The sequence below is a fragment of the Trichosurus vulpecula genome, chromosome 4 (assembly GCF_011100635.1).
Source record: "Trichosurus vulpecula isolate mTriVul1 chromosome 4, mTriVul1.pri, whole genome shotgun sequence".
Taxonomy (NCBI): Eukaryota; Metazoa; Chordata; class Mammalia; order Diprotodontia; family Phalangeridae; genus Trichosurus; species Trichosurus vulpecula.
This window is the reverse complement of record NC_050576.1, coordinates 386,908,146-386,930,056: the sequence shown is the minus strand read 5'-3', so window position 1 is coordinate 386,930,056 and position 21,911 is coordinate 386,908,146. Positions and strand designations below refer to the sequence as shown.

The 21,911-nt window shown below is 36.8% G+C and overlaps 1 protein-coding gene across 2 annotated transcripts in view; it reads right to left on the bottom strand.

Annotated features, from left to right (window-relative positions):
• COL4A2 (collagen type IV alpha 2 chain) overlaps positions 1 to 21,911 on the bottom strand; it is a 291,784-nt gene that overhangs the window by 187,738 nt on the left and 82,135 nt on the right. For both annotated transcript variants that reach the window (XM_036755105.1, XM_036755106.1), the window contains exon 4: positions 18,003 to 18,083. In XM_036755105.1, the coding sequence (XP_036611000.1) occupies positions 18,003 to 18,083 (81 nt within the window). The remainder of the gene's footprint in view (positions 1 to 18,002; positions 18,084 to 21,911) is intronic.

The following is a 21,911-nucleotide window of genomic DNA, read 5'->3' as shown; positions in this document are numbered from 1 at the left end:
AGAGAAATCACAAATTCTTCAGATCAAGTTTCAATAATTCTTCTGAAGTTTCAATGGTGGGTACATATTACTTGGTCTACGTTATAGGACACTGATTTAAACCAAATAAGTTTCTTATGTTTTTAGCCTTATATTTTTAAAAAAGTAAAACAAAGAGATTGGATGGATGGTGGTACAGAATTTCTTGTTCACTGTGAATGCCAGTTTAAACTGACTAATCTTATTCATCTTTGTGATGAGTTTGGGGTTTCCATTACTCATCTTCCCTACCAAGATAGCTGACATTTTTTGAAAGGCCTTCCTTTTGTTGAATTTAATTTCCTGCAACAGCCTGAAGAAGCCTTTTTTTAATCTTCTGGAATTAAACAGTTCTTCATTTTTATCCACAAAGTACTTTTTGTGTAATTTTTTTGCTTGGTCCCTTCTACTTAAGGGTATACAGATGACAGATATCCCTTTTCATAAATGCTACTTTGAAAATAAATTTCTAAAAATACTAGGGTCAATTAACATTTAGAAATTGACTTAGTCACCATCATCTTCATGTAGTGTCTGTATTTGAGCATATTGTTTCAAGCATTATTAGAACAAATGGAAGACATAGTGAGGGAGGGAAATTGTAGAAAAGAGCACATTTATTGTGTTTCTGTATAAGAAACATAATCCTCTAGAAATGCAATGGAACATTGTGAAGGCCAGCGTTTAGGTCTGGAAACCAAATGCACTTAATACGGGCCAGGGGAGACCTGACCAGATGGGAAGCTGTTCATGCAAAAAAGACCTATGGATTTTTAGTGAACCTTGAGATCACTATAAGCCAGCAATGGGACAACATAAGGCAACAGTAGACTGAAAGAGAAAATATAATTTTAATCTTCATTAATCAAAGTAGTGAAAATACCCTATTGTATTGTATATTGGTCAGACCACATTTAGGACACTGAAGTTTCAGAAGAGATATTGAAAACAAGAATTTGTTCCTGAAGAGGCCAATGATGAGCAGTCTGGAAATCATGACACATGAGAACTGGTAGAAAACATGAGGATGTTTAACCTAGAAAATAAGAATTCACCTTTATAAGGTTTGCAAAATACGTTATCTTATCTCATCTTCAAAGCAATCCAGTGACGTGGGGGCTATTAAGGGAAGATTTGGGGGAATGTGATTATTTCAAATTTTTGAAAGGTTGTTATGTAGAAGAAAGATTAGAATTATTCCATGTAGCACCAATGAAAACTTGTTGGAAGTTATAGAATGGCAGATTTTGGTTCAAGATGGGGAAAATTTCAGACAACTGGAGTGATCCTAAAATAAAAAAAAAATTGCCTTGAAAAAGTAGTGAGTTTTCTTACATAGGTTATATTTCAATAGAAGCTAGATAAACATTTCTGACTAGGGGTCAGAGATTTTCAGAAGTTGGATTTTCTGAAGGGATGCTTTCCTGACTATTCCTCATCAAATCAGAGCTCCCAGCATTGTTGTATTTTCTTCCTTTCTAAAAGAGTATTTGTGAAGTTTATCTTCTTGCACCCAATTTCTCCCCCACCCAGCTATACCAATTAGAGATTTATCTTATGTTGTAAGCACCTCTATCAAAAAGCAAATGCCTCCTGTTGGAACAAGATTATCTGTGATCATTAATACCTCAGTCTAGTCTTAGTTTTATCATCCCTGTGAGATTATCCCTTTGAGGGAATGGGAGGGAAAGCAGGTCAGGAGAAAGAAGAGGGAGAATTTTTGTGCAGGGGATAATTTGTGGAAGGGCAGGTCTAAGGGAGATGCTGCACTGTTGCACTTTCGACTACTACAAAGGCATCTGATGCCTGGGTTGGGGGTGGGGGAGTAAGGTAAGGACTTCAATGAGGGAGGAAGAAATATTCCCCACACACTTTTGCCATTCTGCCCAGAGCCTCTTTTGTGTCAGCCATTGAAAATCATATCTAGAAACCAGTATTAGTTTTCTTTTTGCTTGTTGAGACCTGTGCTACAGGAATGATCTATATATTGAAGAGCACCACACCATCACTCCATGTTGAATACTATATTTTCAGTCCAGTAATGCATGAAACCCATCTGTAATTATCTCCTTGAAATCTAACCAGAACACATTGCCTAGTACATAGGAGGCACTTAACAAATGCTTGTTTACTGAAGACTAACCACACTATTTCCATCTTGTTGGGTTCCAAGCTTAATCATTCAAAAGCTATTTCATTCCATCCAACTCAACATTTAAAAAAAATCTATGCTCAAGGCACTGTATTGGGGCTGGGGGGTACAAATACAGAATCAATACAGGCTTCCTCTCAAGAAATTTATTATCAAATGAGAGAAGACACGGCTACAAATAACTATGATGCAAGGGAGAGTGAAGAGAGTCTAAGAAAAATCATATGAGAAGTTTGAGTATGAAAAGAGAATTTTTAGCTGGGGAATGTGAAATAAAGGAGTATCATCAAAAGTTATCACATAGAGCATGTGATACCTTGAAGAAAGGGTGGCCTTGAAACCATTGGGCCTTGAAGAAAGCGTAATCCAGGGGTCGGGAACCTGAGGCCTCATGGCCACTTGTGATCCACTAGGTCCTCAAGTGTAGCCTTTTGACTGAATCCAGACTTCACAGAACAAATCCTCTTAATAAAAGGATTTGTTCTGTAAAACTTGGACTCAGTCAAAAGGCTGTACCCAAGGACCTAGAAGGCCACATGTGCCCTTGAGGCTGCAGGGTCCTCACCCCTAGGGTTAAACCTTTAACTGGAGTCAGTTGAGAAGTAACTGAGGAAAACTTCTGAGATGGAAGAGAGCAATAGAAAAATAGAGAATGGAGAATAGTCACATTTTACTGGGACGAAATATATGAAAGGAAGTAACATGAGATAAAATTAGAAAGGTGGGAGAAACTTTAATTCCAGTTATTGGGAGTTTATAAACATTATTTGGTAGGCAAGGAAGAGCTACTCAAGGTTTTCAAAAGGAGGAGTGACTGAATCAGAGGAATGTACCAACCCTTTCTCCTTGCCAACAACAGTGAAAACGCTGACCTTTGAAGAAGCTAATGAAAAATGCTGGGCTGTAGGAGAGATCATTCTAGCTAAAGCAAAAGATAAATATTCTATTAGAAAGAAAGCAACTGGGGACTTATTCCTTGATAATGCATTTTCCATTCTTTGGAAGCCCTTTAATTGAGGTCATGAAATTAACACTGATCTATTATATCACATGAGAAGTCAATATTTTATGAATTTTCAGAGAAAGCTTCTGCTTTTAACTTTCCAATCGTAACTTTTAAACTGTTAACATCACATTTAGGTGGACAAGCATGGGCGGATTATGATCTCCATACTGAATGAATGATATCGTAGATCTATTTGACAAAATAGATCTATATTGACAAAAAGTAGGCTATCTCTTCCTATCATTTACATTTTCATTGTCCATTTTTTAGTAATGTTTGGTATTTCTTCTTTACAATGGAAAGTCATAAAATTGCTTTCCCTGGCTATCTCTAATTATAAGATAGATACTCACTGGTCTGGGACTACATGACATTTCAAAGTATCACATGTATAAATCAATCATTTTTAAACTCAGGTGTTAAAAGATAAATTTGGAGAAAGTCACTTCAAGGACACAGTGTATAGAAAACTTGGTTTCCTATTCTTGATTATTACATTGGAATTATATGAATTACATGTTTAATCCTCTATTTTGGTTGCACAGACATGGTTCAAGGTTCTATCTGCCTATTAGGACTTATCAAACATTTATGAATTTTGTACTAGGTTGCTTTTAGCACTGCCCGCAGCACCTCAATAGGACTAGGATAGGATGGCCAGAGCTAGATGAGCCAAAAAGAAAAATTCCATTTGTTGAGATGAAAACTCTCATTACATTCCCATTGTTTCTTAATGCAATGTTTTCCTTTTTAAAATCAGCCTATTTTCTATCCTTCTCCAGTTAAAATCTACCCTTGATCTTAGAACCCTAACATTTTAGGAGGACTTTAGGGATCATCAACCCCCTAATGTGACAGATGAGGAAACTGAGGACGAGAGGGATTAGGAGACTTGCCTGATGTCTCATGGTTGATTAGAGGTGAACCTGGGAACAGAATGCAAATCTCTTGAATTCCAGTCTAGTGCTCTTTCCACTCCATCAGGATGCCTGATCCTCACATTGTGCCTTTGTTGTAGTAGGCATGCAAGCCAATGATCCCACTTCACTGAACCCAAAGAAGCCTCCTCTCGGTTATTTGATTTTCTGCATCTTAGGTTTTGGCTCTTCATAGTTTAGTATTCCTGTTTTTCTAATTTTTCTTGATAGTTTTTCACTCTCAAGGAATCCTGAAAATTTTGTTCCAAATTTACAGGTACTTGTTATGTCTGCAATAGAAGTTCTTTGCCCTTTCTTTGATCACACTTAAAGATACTCATTCTAGCCTAGATGTTCAGTAGTAGTTTGGTTTGAAAGCACGTTTACAGATATGGTTGTACATTGGGAAAAACCAAAATGGATTTGAAGTCAGAGGACAGGGATTTGGATCCTGGCTTTGCCATATCCTACAGTGGAAAGAACACTGGTGTGGGCATCAAAGGACCTGGATTCAAATTCTTCCTTCATCACTAACTATCTCTGTGACTCTGGACAACTCACTTGACCTCTTTGGGCCTCAGTTTCCTCATTTGTAAAATGGGAGAATTTGTACTCCAAAGTGCCCTCCAGCTCTAAATTGATGATTCTGTGATGACTAGCCTACAACAAGATGGGTGCATTGCACAAACAGTTGCCAACATGACTTGCTTGGTTATATCTCTATTATGCTTTAATTGCTTAATTATGCCACAACCATTTCTGAAATCTTACGCACTTAGAAGGAAGTCCTAATAGGAGATGTTAAACTATATCAGTACTGTAGTAAGAAATGGCAGCCCTTTGTTGTTCTTAGAGACCAGCTTCACTGCAGAATTCATTTGACCTCCTGTTTTATTTTTAAAATTTAAAACAGACTTGAGGTTTAGATCTCAGTCATGGCATTTTACAAAGGCAAAGAAATAATAGGAAACATCAATACCAACAACATAGATGTGTATTTATTAGTCTATGGTGATTATTTGTCTAGAATTCATTTCTTCCAGATTTTTTTTATGGTCCTAAACCTCTGTCATATCATTGCTCCTGTTTCTGCTATTGGAAGTATTCTTGTCACCACCATAAATCATGGAAATGAAACAGGTAACTTGGGAAGTCTCTTTCAATTTTAACCTCTGTAGATGTTAAGCTTTTAGATTGGATAGAAAAGGAAAGGAACAGAGACATTTTGATCTTTCCAAGTAATGAGGGAACATATGCCCTTTTGAAGCCTGGCTTTGTAGTCTGGCTCCATATGAGTCAGACAGCCTAACAGCCCAACTTGAACTACTTTTAGTCACTGCTTGTTGTTGGGCTCAGTTGCAAATGTAGTTCCATATGCCAGAGTGAACACTTTTTGGTTAGACTGTTCAGAATGCTTCCTTATTCAGACAGAATCTCAGGCCTGTCAATCGCTTGAGAACATTTTGATTTACTGGGACTGCAAAGGGGGGCAGCTAGGTGGCACAGTGACTAGTGTTGAGCCCAGAGTCAGCAAGACCTGAGTTCAAATGCAGCATCAGATCCTTACTAGATGGGTGACCCTGGGCAAATCACTTAACCCCGTTTGCCTCAATTTCCTCATCTATAAAACGAGCTGGAGAAGGAAATGGCAATCCATTTCAGTATCTTTGCCAAGAAAACCCCAAATGGGATCAGGAATAGTTGGATATGACTGAAACGAATAAACAACAACAACAAGAAACTGCAAAACGATTAATTTTTCTTACTGAAGTAAGGCCAATAATTTATGAAGTAACTACCTTTCAAGAGCTGAAATCACACAATATCTATAAATATAAAGACAGAAATTTCTCTCTATTTTGTTGAAGAGGAAAAAGCCCAGCTCTTCCTAACCTAACTCACACTACTGGAATAACATCCACATTTTTGGCTATAAGCCACACTAAAAAGCAAGTATTTTAAAAAATTGGCTCTGTTTTATCTACACTATTTATAAGTTTTTGGGGGGTAACTATTTCTTAATGGGAGTCTTTAAAACTTTTAAAACTTCACAAATACAATGGAGTTTTGTCCAAATTGGCAAAATGGTTTAAGCAGAAGATATTTTCATGCAAGAAATTAATTTTCACTAATATCCGAATGCAAATTCGTAGAAAAATTTCTATTTTTAGCACAACTTTTAGAAAGCTTAGAGTAGATGAATATCAATTTGAGCCATGCTCCTTCAAAAATCCTGTAATTGTTTACTAAGAATGGACTGGAAGTACATAAAACAAAGTAAAGTACTTTGAAGATTGGCATTCCTTCCCTAAAGGAAAAAAAAATGACAATGACAAAGATGCTGAAATGTTCAATCAAGGAAGACTTATAAAAGTGATGTTTTGTTAACATATAGGAATAGCAAAAACATGAATTCTTTTTAATACAGTCCCTTAGTGCATGAGCATTAAAAAAAATGAGAGATAGCTATCAAGTTACAGATATGATTTCCTCAAGGAGATGAAAGCAATATCAATTTCCTAAAACATTTTTTTTCATTTCAAGACATTTAGAATTAGCTTAATCAGTGGCTCATAATTATTGAGTTGGCCACTACTGACTAGGCTATGTACCAGAGGCATTCCTTGTAAGGTCCTATGATAGTTTCAACTCTTTGGTTCAGCCTCTACTAGAATCTACTAAATCATCATTTCATTTGTTCCCAAATTCCTGCAAGCCCAACACCTTTACTACAATCCTGATTTTTAATCCTCGCTTTCTAAAATTGCCTTAAAGACAGTTTGTGGAAATAGCTGCTGTGTCTGAAAAGGTGAGTGGTGGTGGGCTGCTAGAATGGAATGCTAGTCAAGATATCATTAGTTTAGATATTTTTATATGAAAAATGAGATATTTTTGTCTTCACCATCACCTTGTACCACCTCCTTTCTATGTACTCTCACCTTTACACAATTTTATTCTACCTGTATGTAATAGGACACTTGTTGCAATGACAGGTAAATAGAGAATGACCAAAGGTAAAAAAGTAAGGGGAAAAGGGCAAATAACGATGGTTGGCTCTGTTTCTATCTTTCACTTCATGTCTTTTTGGCCTCTCAAACCCCCTAGTATGACTCTGCTTCAGTGGTTCTCAATTTTTTTTCCCACTCGTGTAATGGTCTTTGCCTTGAGGAACCATAGCACACTACACAAGAGCATTGGATTGCAAGTGGAAGTTCCATCCATTCATGGCACACCCTTTGACAATTACTGTTCTACTCAAAAGCTGATGAAGATACAGACAATGGACTGGGAAACTGTCTTATTTCCAAGATTACAGTCCAACGTACTATTCATTGTTAAAGTTTAAAGCACTGAGATTGTTGTCTTTAATTAGCAAGTGCAGTCAGAAGAAAAGAGTATGGGCTGTCACTAAAAAAAATCATAGTCACTCTCAGGGTAATTCTACTTTATACTGCTCATTGGAATAGAGTACTAAGACTGGGCAAACATAATAGAACTAGAGCTAGAGGATTACAGATTTACAGCTGGAAGAAGTTTCAGATTTCTTCTAGAGAGATGAGAAAACTAAGCCTCAGAAAGATTACATGACTTGCCCAAGGCTACAGTTACTAAGTCCTAGGTTCTCTCCAAAGCTAACACTTCCCGCCCCCCCCCCCCATGACTAAGTCCTTGTCCTTTTCTCATAAACTAAAAGATCCAAGATGTCAAGAGTTCATCTATTTGTGGAAACAGACCACAGGAAATGATGTGCCAAGTTAACTCTATCATTTAACCAATATTTGCTTAGCTGACCTTACACTGATGTATGTTGTTAGCGGTTTCAGCACAAACTGATCACTTCTGAGACTAGAGCCCTGCAATTAATCCTCAGAGAGGAATTTGTGCTTTCTTCTCCTTAATATGACATTTTACTGATATGACTGCACACAATTATAGGGTAAAGCTGATCATATTCCAGATTTCTAAATGTATCCTCTCTTGACAAGTTGTGAGAATGAAAACGAATTTTCTCTTGAAACCCTATCATTGGCTCTTTGCTATAATACTATCCCTGGTGTCCATTCTGTGATATTGACATAATGGGTTTTTTTTCAGTATTTTAGTAAATCTCTTGGATGTGGTATACTCATTTTACATCATATTTCTCCCCCAATATTTAATAGTTTTATGGCAAGATTCTGGTGTATATTAACTTACTTGCTGATGTTAAAATTATCAAAAAATTGTTACTCTTTTAACCCACTTCCTACTGGCACAGGGGCGGGGAACCTGTGGTCCTCTAGGTCCTCAAGTGCAGCCCTTTGACTGAATCCAAACTTCACAGAACAAATCCCCTTAATAAAAGGATTTATTCTGTAAAACTTAGACTCTGTCGAAAAGCCACACCTGAGGACCCAGAAGGCCACAAGTGGCCTCAGGTCCACAGGTTCCCCATCCCTGGAGCCTATTTCTAGCATTATTTTGATAAGTTCAACTTATAGAACATGCTTTTATGAACGGTTATGTTGAAGCCAGCTCAAACAGACTCAGAGCTGATTGTTTTATCTTCAGTATAAGCACTTACACCTCAGAAATCAGCAACTCTACAAATAAGGGCTTGATTTATTGTTTTGTTGATTGCCTAGACTTAAAAAAGTGATGCAGAAAATGTTCATGATGTAAATCAAACTTAAAAGTGTCTTGTGAATATATTTTTTCTTCAGAGAGATTGTTGTTAAACATTCACCAGCATACTACTGCTTATATGTTGACTGATCCAACAAAAGGATGCATATTTTTTCCTGCTGCATAATGTTGTTCTATGTCCATCACTCTGATTATATAAAATTGATTAATGTAATCAATAGAGAGAGATGATTTTTATTTCATAAAAATTTCTGGTGGAGGGATTAGGGAAGAAGAAGTTATGGGAACAGGTCCTTTCTACTCTCACTTTGGAAGCATAAGAAGTACAGCTTAACTTTAGAAAAGCAGACAATGGATGAAGAATTCTCTTTATTCGAATTCAAACAATTGGGTTTTAAGATAATGGCTACCCTATTAAAAAATCACATTTTTTTCCCCAGAAAAGAATAAAGTCGCTGAAATGCTGTTACAGCTGCCATCATCATCAAGGAAGTCAGGACTGGCTAGTTCCAAAAAAGCACACTAAAAGTAATGGCCTGGTTTTGAAAGTGGGTGAGAGTGAAATGTACATATGGGTTCAGAGAACATTAAAATTGGCCTGCTTGTCAATATCTCTAGATAGATAGCTCTTTACTCCCTCTGGGCTTTGTGACAGCTAATAAAATTTTGGGGAATAATTTCTGCAAAGATTGCTTTATGGACACGCCAATAAATGCCAGTGGCTGGAAATAGCAACTCCATTTGGAAAGAGATTCAAATGGTATTACCCTTGTGTCTGTAGCAAGAGCTTGCATAAGGAGCAGATTGCAATTGTCTTCCATTCTTCCTCATTTCCCCCCTTTCCTCTCTAATCATCAAATTATCTGGGCAAAATGGTCCCATCACTCGTAGATGCCAATGGAAATTTTCACACTATTCAAGTAATGGATTTTGGTCTCTTTACTATGGTAGTGTGACAAGGTGGGTCATAGGAAGATTTTTTTTATTTGTAAATTTCTGCTACCTAAATTTTATTTTATATTAGAACAAAAATAGGAGCTCCTCTTTGAACATAATGGGTTATATCTTAAGGATACTGGCTATACATGTTCTTCATAAGGGAGATGTATGTGTATGTGTGTGCGTGTGTGTGTGTGTGTGTGTGTGTGTGTGTGTGTGTATGTACAGCAACAACAAAACACAATCTACTGGGAGCAGTTGAAAAATCTATTCTTGGACAGATAATCCTTATGGCTCATCTCAAGAATCAGTGGCCACTTTACCTAAAGACAGTTCAGGTCCCAAGTATTTTGCTGGACTGATGGTCTATCTCACCCTATGTTGCCTTTCCTAAGACTATCAAGAGGAAGCATGATTTCTGTAAACTATATGGGATTGCTTACTACCTCAGGAGTGGGGGAAGGGAAGGAGTGAGGGATAGAATTTGGAACTCAAAACTTTAAAAAAATGTTAAAAATTGTTTTAATGTGTAATTTTGGGAAAAAATAAAATATTATTAAAAAGAAAAAAAAAGAGACAGCATGGTTTAGCAGCTAGAGAGCTAGCCTAAACTCAGGAGGATCTTTGACTGACACTGTAAGTGTGATCTTGGGTATCTCATTTAACTTGTCAGTGCTCTAGGCAATGCAATAAGATTATAAATCTCAGGAATAGTGCTGACCTACACTGGGAGAAGGAGCTTCTTCTTCTGGAAGTTGTCTATATTAATGAAAATAGAGGTCCAGCCTCTATCCCAGAGCCTATCTGTGATGGAAAGAATGCTGTATTTTCTTGTAGTGCTTGGGTTTCAATTCTAACTCTGCCCCTTGCCATTTGCGTAGTACTGGGCAAGTCACTCAATATGTTTGGAACTCAGTTTCTCCAATGATCAAATGACACAGTTGGACAGGATGACCTCTAAGATCGTTTCCAGCTCTAAATCTATGATCTTCTGATCCCTATTTCTTCAAAGTAGAGATAGAACAATTCTGTCACGGAGAGGAGAATTCCACAACTCTGAATTCTTGCTTCAGTTTCCCATCTCTTAGGGCTCTTTCTCTTTATTTTCCCTTTCCTGTCTGGTTGTTTTCACTTGGATTCACTCAGTTTGCATTTGAAGAATGTTAGGATTCTAAGAGTTGTTTGCTTAGTCCTTTGACCTTCGGCAAGGGATCTTAAAGTGCTGAGAAACTATTGTCTACACGATAAATCTAACAGTAAAACAAAACTTGCTGTCATCCAATAGTGGCCTTCCTAAAAATCTGTCCCTCTGGGGAAGGAATTCTTGTTTTCTAATTTTGCTTATTGGCTTTTCTTATCTGTGTGAAACACTGGATGGGGAAGGAAAAACCTAGATTCTAGTCCAGATTCTGCCACTTATTGACCGTGTGACCTTGGGAAAGTCACATAAGCTTTCTGTGAGCTTACGTCACTTATGAATCACACAAAGCATCTCTTTATCTATAAAGTGAGGGAGCTGGACTGGCTTCAAGATTCTATGAATTACTGAGGGGCTGGCTATCCAGTTTGAGTGTTCCCTTTTTATGAACTGAAGCCCCCTTTTGGAAATTTTTCTGGGGGGGGCAATGATTTCTAATCTTTTTGGAATGATACATCCTGTTAATTTTTTTTATTTTTGCAAAATCTGTTGCCTTCCCCTTCCTCTATTCTTCTTTCCCCTGCCCCTTGAACATTGCTACATAGCAAGCTGTTTTCAGCTAGTCTGAACTAAGATTAATTTTCTTTTGAGAATTTAATGCCTTCATTAGCATAAGTGGTGAAACACTGAGATATTATAAAGTCCGAATAAGGAAAGACTTCCCAGGAGGATTTCCAGCCCATCCTCCTCAGCCACCATCTCTTAGAGATATGAACTGGAACTGCCTCTGTAGATGCGCCAATCCTTGCTTCCCCAGCAACCACAGTGACTGAAGATCCAGAAAAGAAATCTCTTTTACACTGGCACTCTCAAATAGTACACCACCAGAAATAGATATGATTTTATCAATAGAAATAACATTTAAGAAGATATCTTACTGTCTGCTTTCCTGCTGCCCTTTAAAGACCAAGAGGGCCTTTCCATCTGACTTACAGCTGAAACTTCTTAATATATGCTCTCTTGACACAGTAGAATGTGAGGTCCTTGAGAGCAGGGAATGTCTTGTTTTTTTCTATTTGTATTCCAGTGCTTAGGGCACACTGTACTGAATCTAAGTGCTTAAAAAATGTTCCTTTGTTCATTCAAAGAAAAAAAAATAAAAATAGGACGAGTGTAAAACTGGCTTACTGATTCTATTACCCATTAATACAGACAAATATGAGTACACTATATGAATCAAGATTTCAGTTTACAATTCTTTTTGCATAATTTAGAAAGAATATTTGAACTATAGTAGCTCAAGTGATGCAGTGGAAAATCTTAAATTCTTTGAAAATAAATCAGAAATAATGGAGAGATGGGTGGGAAGGAGCTAGAATCCAACCAATAGGTTCATTAACCTTTGTACATAACTAGAAGGGTTTTAATAACCAGTATTTTGGGATACAGAGTCCTTCTTTATCCTCCACCCAATCTCCTTTTATTTTTCTTAAATTTTGGCAAAAGGAGAAAGCCACCAAAAATGTCGGTCCTTTACTATCCTTTGTCAAAACTGGCAAAAACCTGTTCCAACTATGGAGTTACAGCAACTACTGACACAGGAGTAGTCACAACTCTATCCTGGACATAATTTAGTCACACTACCTGTTGGGCATCAGTGTATACGGAGTAACCTTTAGTTTTGATTATCCCTATGAAAAACAATACATGCTGCCTTCTAAAAAGGGGGGGAGAAACAATCTCAGAGAATTTTGAACGAACCCTATTCATTTGGAAGGGCAGCTATGTGGCGCAGTGGATAAAGGCTGGGGCTGGAGTCAAGAAGACTCATTTTTGCAAATTGAAATTTGGATTCAGACACTTACTAGGTGTGTGACCCTGGGTAAGTCACTTAACCCTGTTTGTCTCAGTTTCCTCATCTGTAAAATGAGCTGGAGAAGGAAATGGCAAACCATTCCAGGATCTTGGCCATGAAAACTCCAAATGGAGTCATGAAGAGTTGGACACAATTGAAACAATTGAACAATTTCATTTGGAAACAAGAGGTTCATTTGGAAATTGGAATTCGTATAACACTTGTGAATTTTTATAGGGGCCAAAAAGTTTATCTAGTAACATACACATTCTGATTCTGGCTGTCACCACAGCAAGGGAAAAATTTACTCCTTACCATATATGGCTGATTTAACAAAGTGTTCGGGGATTAGAAACCCCTCCCTAGCCAAGAGGTCTGCAGCCAAGCATTTTAGTCTCTGCTACGGTAGCATTGTGGGGGAAAATATATAGCAAATGACTCCAGGGAAATGTGTGGGAAAGAACAGACTCTGCACACATCTTTTGGAATAGCAGAATTTGGCCAACTGCTATTTTTATACATTGCATTACTTTTTTAAAAAGTATGAATCCAAATGTAGAGCAGGAATACCTCTTCATGCTACAGATCATAATTCTGGCTGAATTAACATGTCAGAGAGCAAGTCAGCCAATTATTTATAACAAATTTATAACAAATTATAACAAATATTTACCATATTCTTATGGGGTTTATAGCACCCAGGCAGGTGAAAACTTTAATTTTATCACCCTCTCTACAAAGTATACATTTTCTCCTAAAAATTAATAGTTCTGAATACATAAAGGGCCAGCCCTAAGATAAATTGTAAAGTAGAGAAGGTTTTTGTATTTTGTCCTTTCCCCTTCACTAACATTTTAGAGAAATTCTAGTCAGAAGGATAGCCTTTGAAATGCTTTTAATACCTTACATCTTACCAATGCCTTTATCATACTAATGACTTTAATGAGTTGTCCCTTCTAGGAGAGGGATGAATTAAACAAAGATGAATAGGAGAAGAACCCAAAGGAATGGCTCCCCATTGGTGGAAACAATTGGACAAATGGGTGATGGAGCTAGCTATTTTTAGCTTGGAGGCACTTTTCTTATTCCTTCATGAACATGATTTCCACCTATTCCCCATAAATTTTTTTGAATGGCAACTGGGTTAAGATTGGTCCTAAAGCTACATCTGCGACCTCAATCACTAGAACTTGAAATACAGATATCCTGCCAGATAAAGTTGTGATGGTACATAGAGGAGACATTTTTGTGGCTGTGTAGCACATGGTGATAAAACCAAGTCAGCACCAAGCCAGTAAGATCACTTCTAACCCTGCTCCTGACTTTCCCAGAGTAATTTTTGCTTTTGCTCCATCAACCTTCTCATACTCGATATGTATCTACTCTTTTAGCCCCTTCCTTGCAGATTTCTTTTGAACCACCATTTGAAGAAGTACCCATGCCAGCCATGTTCACCTCTAACCTGGCTCAACTCTTGACCTTCCAGGTTCCTTTTTCATTTTGTCCTCAGGGAGTATCTTCTCCTCCTCCCTCTCCTCACTTTCCATCTATTTTAGGTACTGTCTTCCCCCATGACAATGTAAGCTCCCTGAGGACACTGGTTGTCTTTCTTTTTCCTTCTATTTGTATTTCCAGCTCTTAGCACAATGCTTTGCATATAACAAAAATTTAATAAATGCCCAATCTAATCTACTCTAATCTCTTTTTGTTGTTCAGTCCAGCTCTTCATGACCTCATTTGGGGTTTTCTTGGCAAAGACACTAGAGTGGTTTGCTATTTCTTTCTCTAGCTCATTTGACAGATGAGAGGCTAAGGCAAACAGAGTTCAGTGACTTTCCAGGGTCACATAACTAATAAGTGTCTGAGGCCAAATTCGAACTCAGGAAGATGAGTCTTCCTGACTCTAGGCCCAGCACTCCATCTCTGTGCCAACTACCTATCCATACAATCCAATCTAATTTAAATTCAATGTAACTGGGGATACATGAATCATACCAGTTGTTCTGTTTGAATACATTGTGCAGTAAAGCACACCAATTATCAGGATTGTTAAATGGTTGGATTTGTATAGTCCCATTCTACTATTTATATGGTCCAATCTCCATCTTCAGCCTTGATGGTGATCTCTTTATTATAGAGAGTACTAAGTGAAGTGTGTATTTGTCAGATCAGTTGATCTGATTAATACAGATATACAAGACCACAAGTGGCATCCATCCTTTGTTTGTTCCTTCCTTCCTTTGTCCTCCCCTCCTTCCCTCCCTCCCTCCCTTCTTTCCTTCCTTCCTTCCTTTTTCTGGCAGTAGTAGATTCTGCATTACCTAAATTACTTATGGTTATCAAAAAAAGTGCAACAACTAGAATAGTTCTGCTATTATCTTTGAGTTAGCATTGTACAGACAGGCTTGAGATAGATTAATGTATTAGTTTTAATATTGAATAAAAACACAGATTTTGATATAGTTATCCCAAACAAGTCTAAATTAGTGATCAAATTATAAGAATACCATGTACATTTAAGAGATTGTACTTACTTAATTAATTTTTTAGGTATCTGACTCTACAGTTGTACACTGATATTTTCTGTTATAATAGACATAATTCAAGAATGAAAATCTATAATAATGAAGATGCCATAAGCTGCTTGGAGGCAGTGATTCTTTGCTTTTTTTGTCTTTGTACTTCCAGAAACTTGTATAAGGTAGGCACTTAAAAATGTTATTTTAATTCAATCAAATCACAGTCAAAATATTGCAGAAAATATTAATGAGCTGCTTTAAAATTGTTATATTAAAATGGAATTGATAATATTACATTGAGGTTTCTTTGGTATTATCTAAAGTACTCTACCCAAGAAAAGAATGGAATTGGCTATTAAAAGGAATGATATAGGCCAGTGTGCAAACATATTAAAATATTATATTATTGTCAAGCAATTTAATTTTATCAAATATTACAGTATAATTTAAAAATTCACCAAAAGAATGTAATAGAATGAGACAGTTTGGATGGGCCTGATGAAATCTTGGATCCATTAAAATACTGAATATTAAAGGTGAATTATGTTTAAATACTCCTGAAACACTACGTACAGCTGGTCTCTAAGTTTTTGGTAACGCAGAGGTGGAAACTTTCTTTAATATGTTAACTAGTGCTCAAAAGACTAATTTGATTTATATTCAATGCCTCTAAAATGATAATTAGTAATTCTACCAAATATAGGCGCTCCATATTTTTATTCTCTACCAGGTAATTGGCATAAGAGCTGACCTTCTATCTAAACCAATGCTTACAGCTCTTTCTAATGGGTGGTAATGTATCACAGAAGCTGAATTCAGGGCTTGAGTTTCATCTTTGCCAGCTTGAGCACCTAGCATTGTGCATCATGGAGTATATTTGCATTTTGTAAGTGCATAATACTGGTTTGTTGAATTGAAGTCAGAAAAAGTAAGCTGGGGTACCTTAAGTTTACTCAAATTTATTTTTCAGGCATGAAATAGGTCACTCCTGGAAGGAATTCCCAGTTGTCTCTGAGAACAGTGGCACGTTCCAAATGAATGTGGAAAAGAGCATATGATTCCTAAGAGGGAGCATATGACTCAAAGGCAAAAAGCCCTGACAGCATTAGAGAAAACAAATGAAACACAGATAAAACACAGAAAAATATGCTAGAGGGGAAGAAAAACCCAACAAATTAAGTCCAGTTGGTCTCAGTAAAAGACAGCAATATTTTCTGTCTGTAGTGCCAACTTTTAGTTGTCTGTGTTACAGGGGACAGACAAAGCCTGGATATTTTAAATCAACATTTTACTCCCTAAAGCCCCATTCCTGTTTTTTGATTACTCAATTCACAAATAACAGCTTAACTAGAAATACTCCCATTTCCCCCTCCTACCCTCTCTCCTCCCCTTTCCCCCACCCCAACAGAATAGAAGAAAACTACTTTGAGGCTGGTATTATCTGACTGGTGGTTTATGTTGATTAGATTAACTTTAATGTTTCTAAATAAATAGCAAATTGATGGATTTGCCTTTTTTTGTTCTTATTATCTCTGACCATTCCTTTTAAGTGATGAGGACTTGCAAAGACACTAGTATGTGCAAATGAGTATAAATGGATAACAATGTCTAAATGACAGAACTGATCAGTTTAACATTTTTCATTTTTATGATACAAGTTTTGATTATCTTTTTCCTCCCACCTTTGGCGATCTGTAAAGAACATTATATCCAGACCAGTTGCTATGAGGTAAGAGATATTTTAAAGATTGAAATATTTGCAAATTCAACAAGCAAATAATTATCAACTGTATGCCAGTCACTAAGGGATATACAAAGTAAAATATACTGTAAAGCCTCTGTCCTCAGGGAGCTTACGGTTTAATTTTCTCCAGTTAGTCAAATTACCCTTTTGCCAGGTTTTTTTCTATTGTGCTATCAATCTCTCATCTCAGTGGCCACTCAGGAAATTATTTCTCTAGTTGGATATTTAGATAAACAATCTCAACAAAAGTCTCACAAGCCATTTGTGTCTGTCCTTCAAGGGCAAGAAAATAAGTAAAACAGAACTTTTTATTTAAAGGACAGAGTGCAGATTGTCAAAAAATTCCTTGTGTGTGTGAAAGGTCAGACATTTTCTAATAACACAAATCCTCTAAAGGATCTGAGGCAATATTTTAAGTGTAAAGTTTTTTCTCATCATTAAAAAGTATATTTTAAACATATCCACTTTGGGTAAGAGATATACAAATCTGGGACAATGGCCTTTCAAATGAAGTAAGTAAAAAGGTGAGAATTCATTAAATGACATTCAACTCTATTATGTAATAATTCAATGAATCTTGGTCCTTTAAAAAAAAGGACTATCGTGTTGCTTTCTATATGCATAGACAGTCTGTGTTAAGTCTATAGAAGATATAGTCTACATGTTAAGCAGAATTCAGGGTGTCTTGATTTGGGGCTACATGTTATTTTTAAAATTTGTAAAAATTATGGTTATAAATGTAACATTTACAATAAACTTGCGATATACGTATATATGCATATACATGATAATAAACAAGAGAAAAAAGTGACAATACATGAAACCATATTCATGGTCTTAATTTCATATCTCTGAATTGGTGTAAAATAAATTTATTTTGAAGGGTATACTGCTGTTTGTTCTTATTTTCAGCCCTTAAATATCTCAGGGGAAAATAAGTCATTCAGAAGTACTTACCTTTCATGGAAGTACAGGAATAGTTTGAGACAATCAGGTAAACAGTAACAGAATTTTTGCTTTAAAAATCCTTTGTGATAACCTTAATTCCTAGCTTGTATTTTTAAACAAGGAAGAGGATTTGTATTTACCCGGGCTCCTTTCTCAGGAAAGCATTGACAACCTCCGCTGCAGTCCCTTCCACCACAGGGCACATCATATTTTTTCACACCCTGAGAAGATAAAAGAAGAAAAGAAAATGGTTAAGTAATTTCAACTACAATTTAGTAGAAGTATAATTAGTTTCAAAGGCCATTTGAAGAAAAAAGTTGCATTTATTAAGCACCTAGTGTAATAGATGTACTTTAAGTGTAGATTGGGTAGGCGTGGCACACCTGGCCCATGCTCTATACATGTTATATTATATGTATAATACTTAACTGGAAATGGGAGGGGGGTCTGGTTATAAAGCTTTTATAATAGCACAACAGTCATGGCTCTTAAGGAGCTTAAAATCTAATGAAGGAAGGAAAGAAGAAAAGAATGAAAGAAGGAAGGAAAACAAGCATTTAAGTGCCTACTATGTGTCAGGAACAGTGTTAAATGCTTTACAGATATAGTAGTAATTATAGTAATCAATAATATAAATCAATATAAAATAAATCAATAATAGTAATTACTCCTCACAACAACCCTGGGAGATAGTTGCTATTATTATCCACATTTTACAGTTGAGAAAGAGGCAAAACAAAGGTTAAGTGATTTGACCAAGGTCACCCAGTTACTTCTTCCATGAAGTTTCCCCTAATTCCTTCTAAACTTAATTGACTCTGTATATTCCCTAGGACCTAAGACCGTGCTCTGTATATACTAGGTACTCAATAATTATTTACTGTATTTGTTATATTGCTGTTAAATTCTAAAGTGAGATAAAATTATTTTATTTCAGATAATTTAACAGGATAAAAATACAAGATTATAAAAAGTACTATTAGCTTTCTGAAACTCTCTGATAGATTGGTCTGACCATTTCATTAGGACTTCAGAAAACTGTTTCACCAAAAATGAATTTTAGAGCTATATAACTATTAATAGATGCTACTACAACTCAGGAAAATTATATATGGAACACAGAAAATCACAAAATCATTAAATTCAACAAATACTTATTAAGCTACATTCCTGTACTCAGTACTGGAGGTATAAAAATAAAAATGACATAGTCTCTGCCTTTAAGATGCTTAACATCAAATAAGAGGAATAAGATATTTACACAGATAAGAATGCTATAAGGTGCATAAAGGTAAAGAAGAGGCACAGGGAAAGAATTATTGGGTTGGAGGAGAGAAGGGAAAAGTTAGTAAGGAATCAGCATTTAGTTTCATGGAAGAAGTGATGTCCAAAATTGGGCTTTAAAGGAAGAGCTTATGATTACAGATTTGGAGTTAGAAGGGACTTGAAGCCTCTGTGAATTTATTTCACTCCTCAGTTTTACCGATGAGGAAACTGAGGCCCAAAGAAGTTTAGTGAGAAAAGGACTTTAAAAATTAAAACATGGGAGAAGGGAAAGGGAATGCATTTTCAGGCATGGGAACCGCCTGCATGATTGTTCAATGATAGGAGAAGACAGGATGAGGTCAAAGAACAGCTAGAATAAAATAAGGCTGAATAGATAAGTCAGAGCCACACTGAGAAAGAGCCCTAAATGCCATGCTAAGGAAGTCATATTTTATCCTGGAGTCAAATGGAGAGCTACTGAAGAGCTTTCACTCATTATTTTGGTTATGCAAATTACATGATCAAAGCTGAGCATGAAGGCAATAATTTGGGGGCATCATGAAGACAGATTGCATAGAAGAAAGACTGGAGGCAAGACCACCAATTGAAGCACTATTAGAATGGCAGCAAGAAGATGAAGAAGGAGGGGTGGAATGCTGATATGGGAGCTATTACCAGGCACAAGCAACAGGACTTGGCAACTCAATGAAGTAGTAGTGTCATCAAAGAAGTAAAGAAGCCAAGAAGAGAAGATCTTCAGGAAAGGATGAGTTCAGATTTAGGCATTTTGAGTTTTATGGGCCAGCTGAATATCCAAAAAGATAACTAGCAGGGAATTAGAAATCTGGCACTGGAACTCAGGGGAGATGCTAGATCTAAACGTGTAAATTTAGAAATTATATTGTTTTTCAGTCATTTCAATCATGTCTCTTTGTGACTCCATTTGGTGTTTTCTTGGTGAAGATTTTGGAGTCATTTGTCATTTTTTTCCCTCTAGTTCATTTTATAGATGAGGAAACTGAGGCAAATAGGCTTAAGTGACTTGTCCAGGGTCACATGGCTAGTGTCGGTATTTGGACTTGGGTCCTCCTGATTCCAGGGCCAGCGCTCTATCCACTGCACCACTTAGTTGCTCAATTAGAAATTATTACAGGATCATAGATCTAGGGAACTTAGAGATCAACTAGTCCCACCCTCTCATTTTATAAAGGAGGAAGCTGAGGAGGAATTTGTTCTAGATTACAAAGCTGCTAAGAATCTGAGAAAAGACTTAACTCCAGGTCTTCTAGACTCTAAATCCAGTCTTTTCAACTCTACCATAGTCTCCAAATCATCCTGTCCTGGAAGATCGCTGAAGTCAAGGAAGGTGATGAGACTGCCAAGGGATGAGGTGAAGAAAAAGAGAGGAGGACTGCTAATGATTGTGCCTTTGGGGACACTTAAACTTAGGGGATGCAGACCAAAACAGTCTGAGGAGAGGTCAGACAGGTAAGCCAAGGCTGGCAACAGTTGCAAATACTTTAAGAAGGTCAAGTAAGATAAGGACTGAAGAAAGGCCAATAGATTTGACCATGGACCTGGTCACCTTGGAGAGAGAATTCCAAGAAAGTAGTATCCTCTAACTTAGATCCTGGGTTCTATCTCTTAATTACCAATGAACACAGACCTCAACAGAAGAATTCTGTCCTCTCTAGGAATACATAAATACGTAGGTTAATTTGTCCAGGAGCCAGGATCAATGAGTGGCCCCCTGAGGTATTATAATAGGCTTGGAGTCAGGAAGAGTTGTGCTGTGTGACTCTGGAGTAAGTCCCCCAAGCTCTCAGAACTGGATTGGCTGGATTCCCTAAGTCTCCTCCAGCTCTAAGTCTGACTTTATGAGCCTAGGAGGCATTATTGGGACTATAGCTGCGAATGATTACCATTCCTGATGAGTATATGCTAAATGATGCTGGGAAATGAGGACAAGGAGCCAGTTCAGGAGGTGTGATTCATGAGGGGAGCTAGAAAGACAGAAGACTGTTATAAGACTGGGGAATTTCAGAGTTCAGGAATGAGGAGGTCAAGCATGGTAATGCTGAAGTTTAAAGAATGACTAATTCCTGCAGGTAACTGAGGTATTGTGAAGGTGGTGGTCATAGGAGCTGAGGACACTGAGAAACTGAGAAATCAGGAATTTAATAGGATCATTAATAATAACTAACAGTTATACATGGTGTCCTCCAAAGGCTTAAAACTGCACTAATAATGATAATAATAATGATGATGATGATATCTTATTAGCTATTAAAGCTTAATCTCTCACTTATTAAAAGCTTATTAAAGCACTAAGCCTTCAGGGATAATATATATATATTATCCCTGTATAACGCTTCAAGGTTCGCAAAGAACTTTATACATATTATAAGTGTATATTGACCTCCCTGGCTTCAAGTCTCAACTAAAATTCCACATCCTACAGGAAGTCTTCCCTAACCCTTCTTAATTCCAACACTTTCCCTCTTTTAATTACTTCCTATTTATTCTGTACATAGCTTGCTTTGTATATATTTGTCTGCATGTTACCTCCTCCCACTAGATTATAAACTCCTTGAGGGTAGAGAAGGTCCTGTCTTTTGTTTATATCCCTAGTGCTTAACACAGCACCTAGCGCAATACATGTGCATTGAAGGAATGAATAAATGAGTCAATGATCCTCAAAGTAATCTGATGGCATAGGTGCTATGAGTATTATTACGATTCCAGGTAGGTTCTGATTAGTTGAAACAATGAATCCGGCGAAG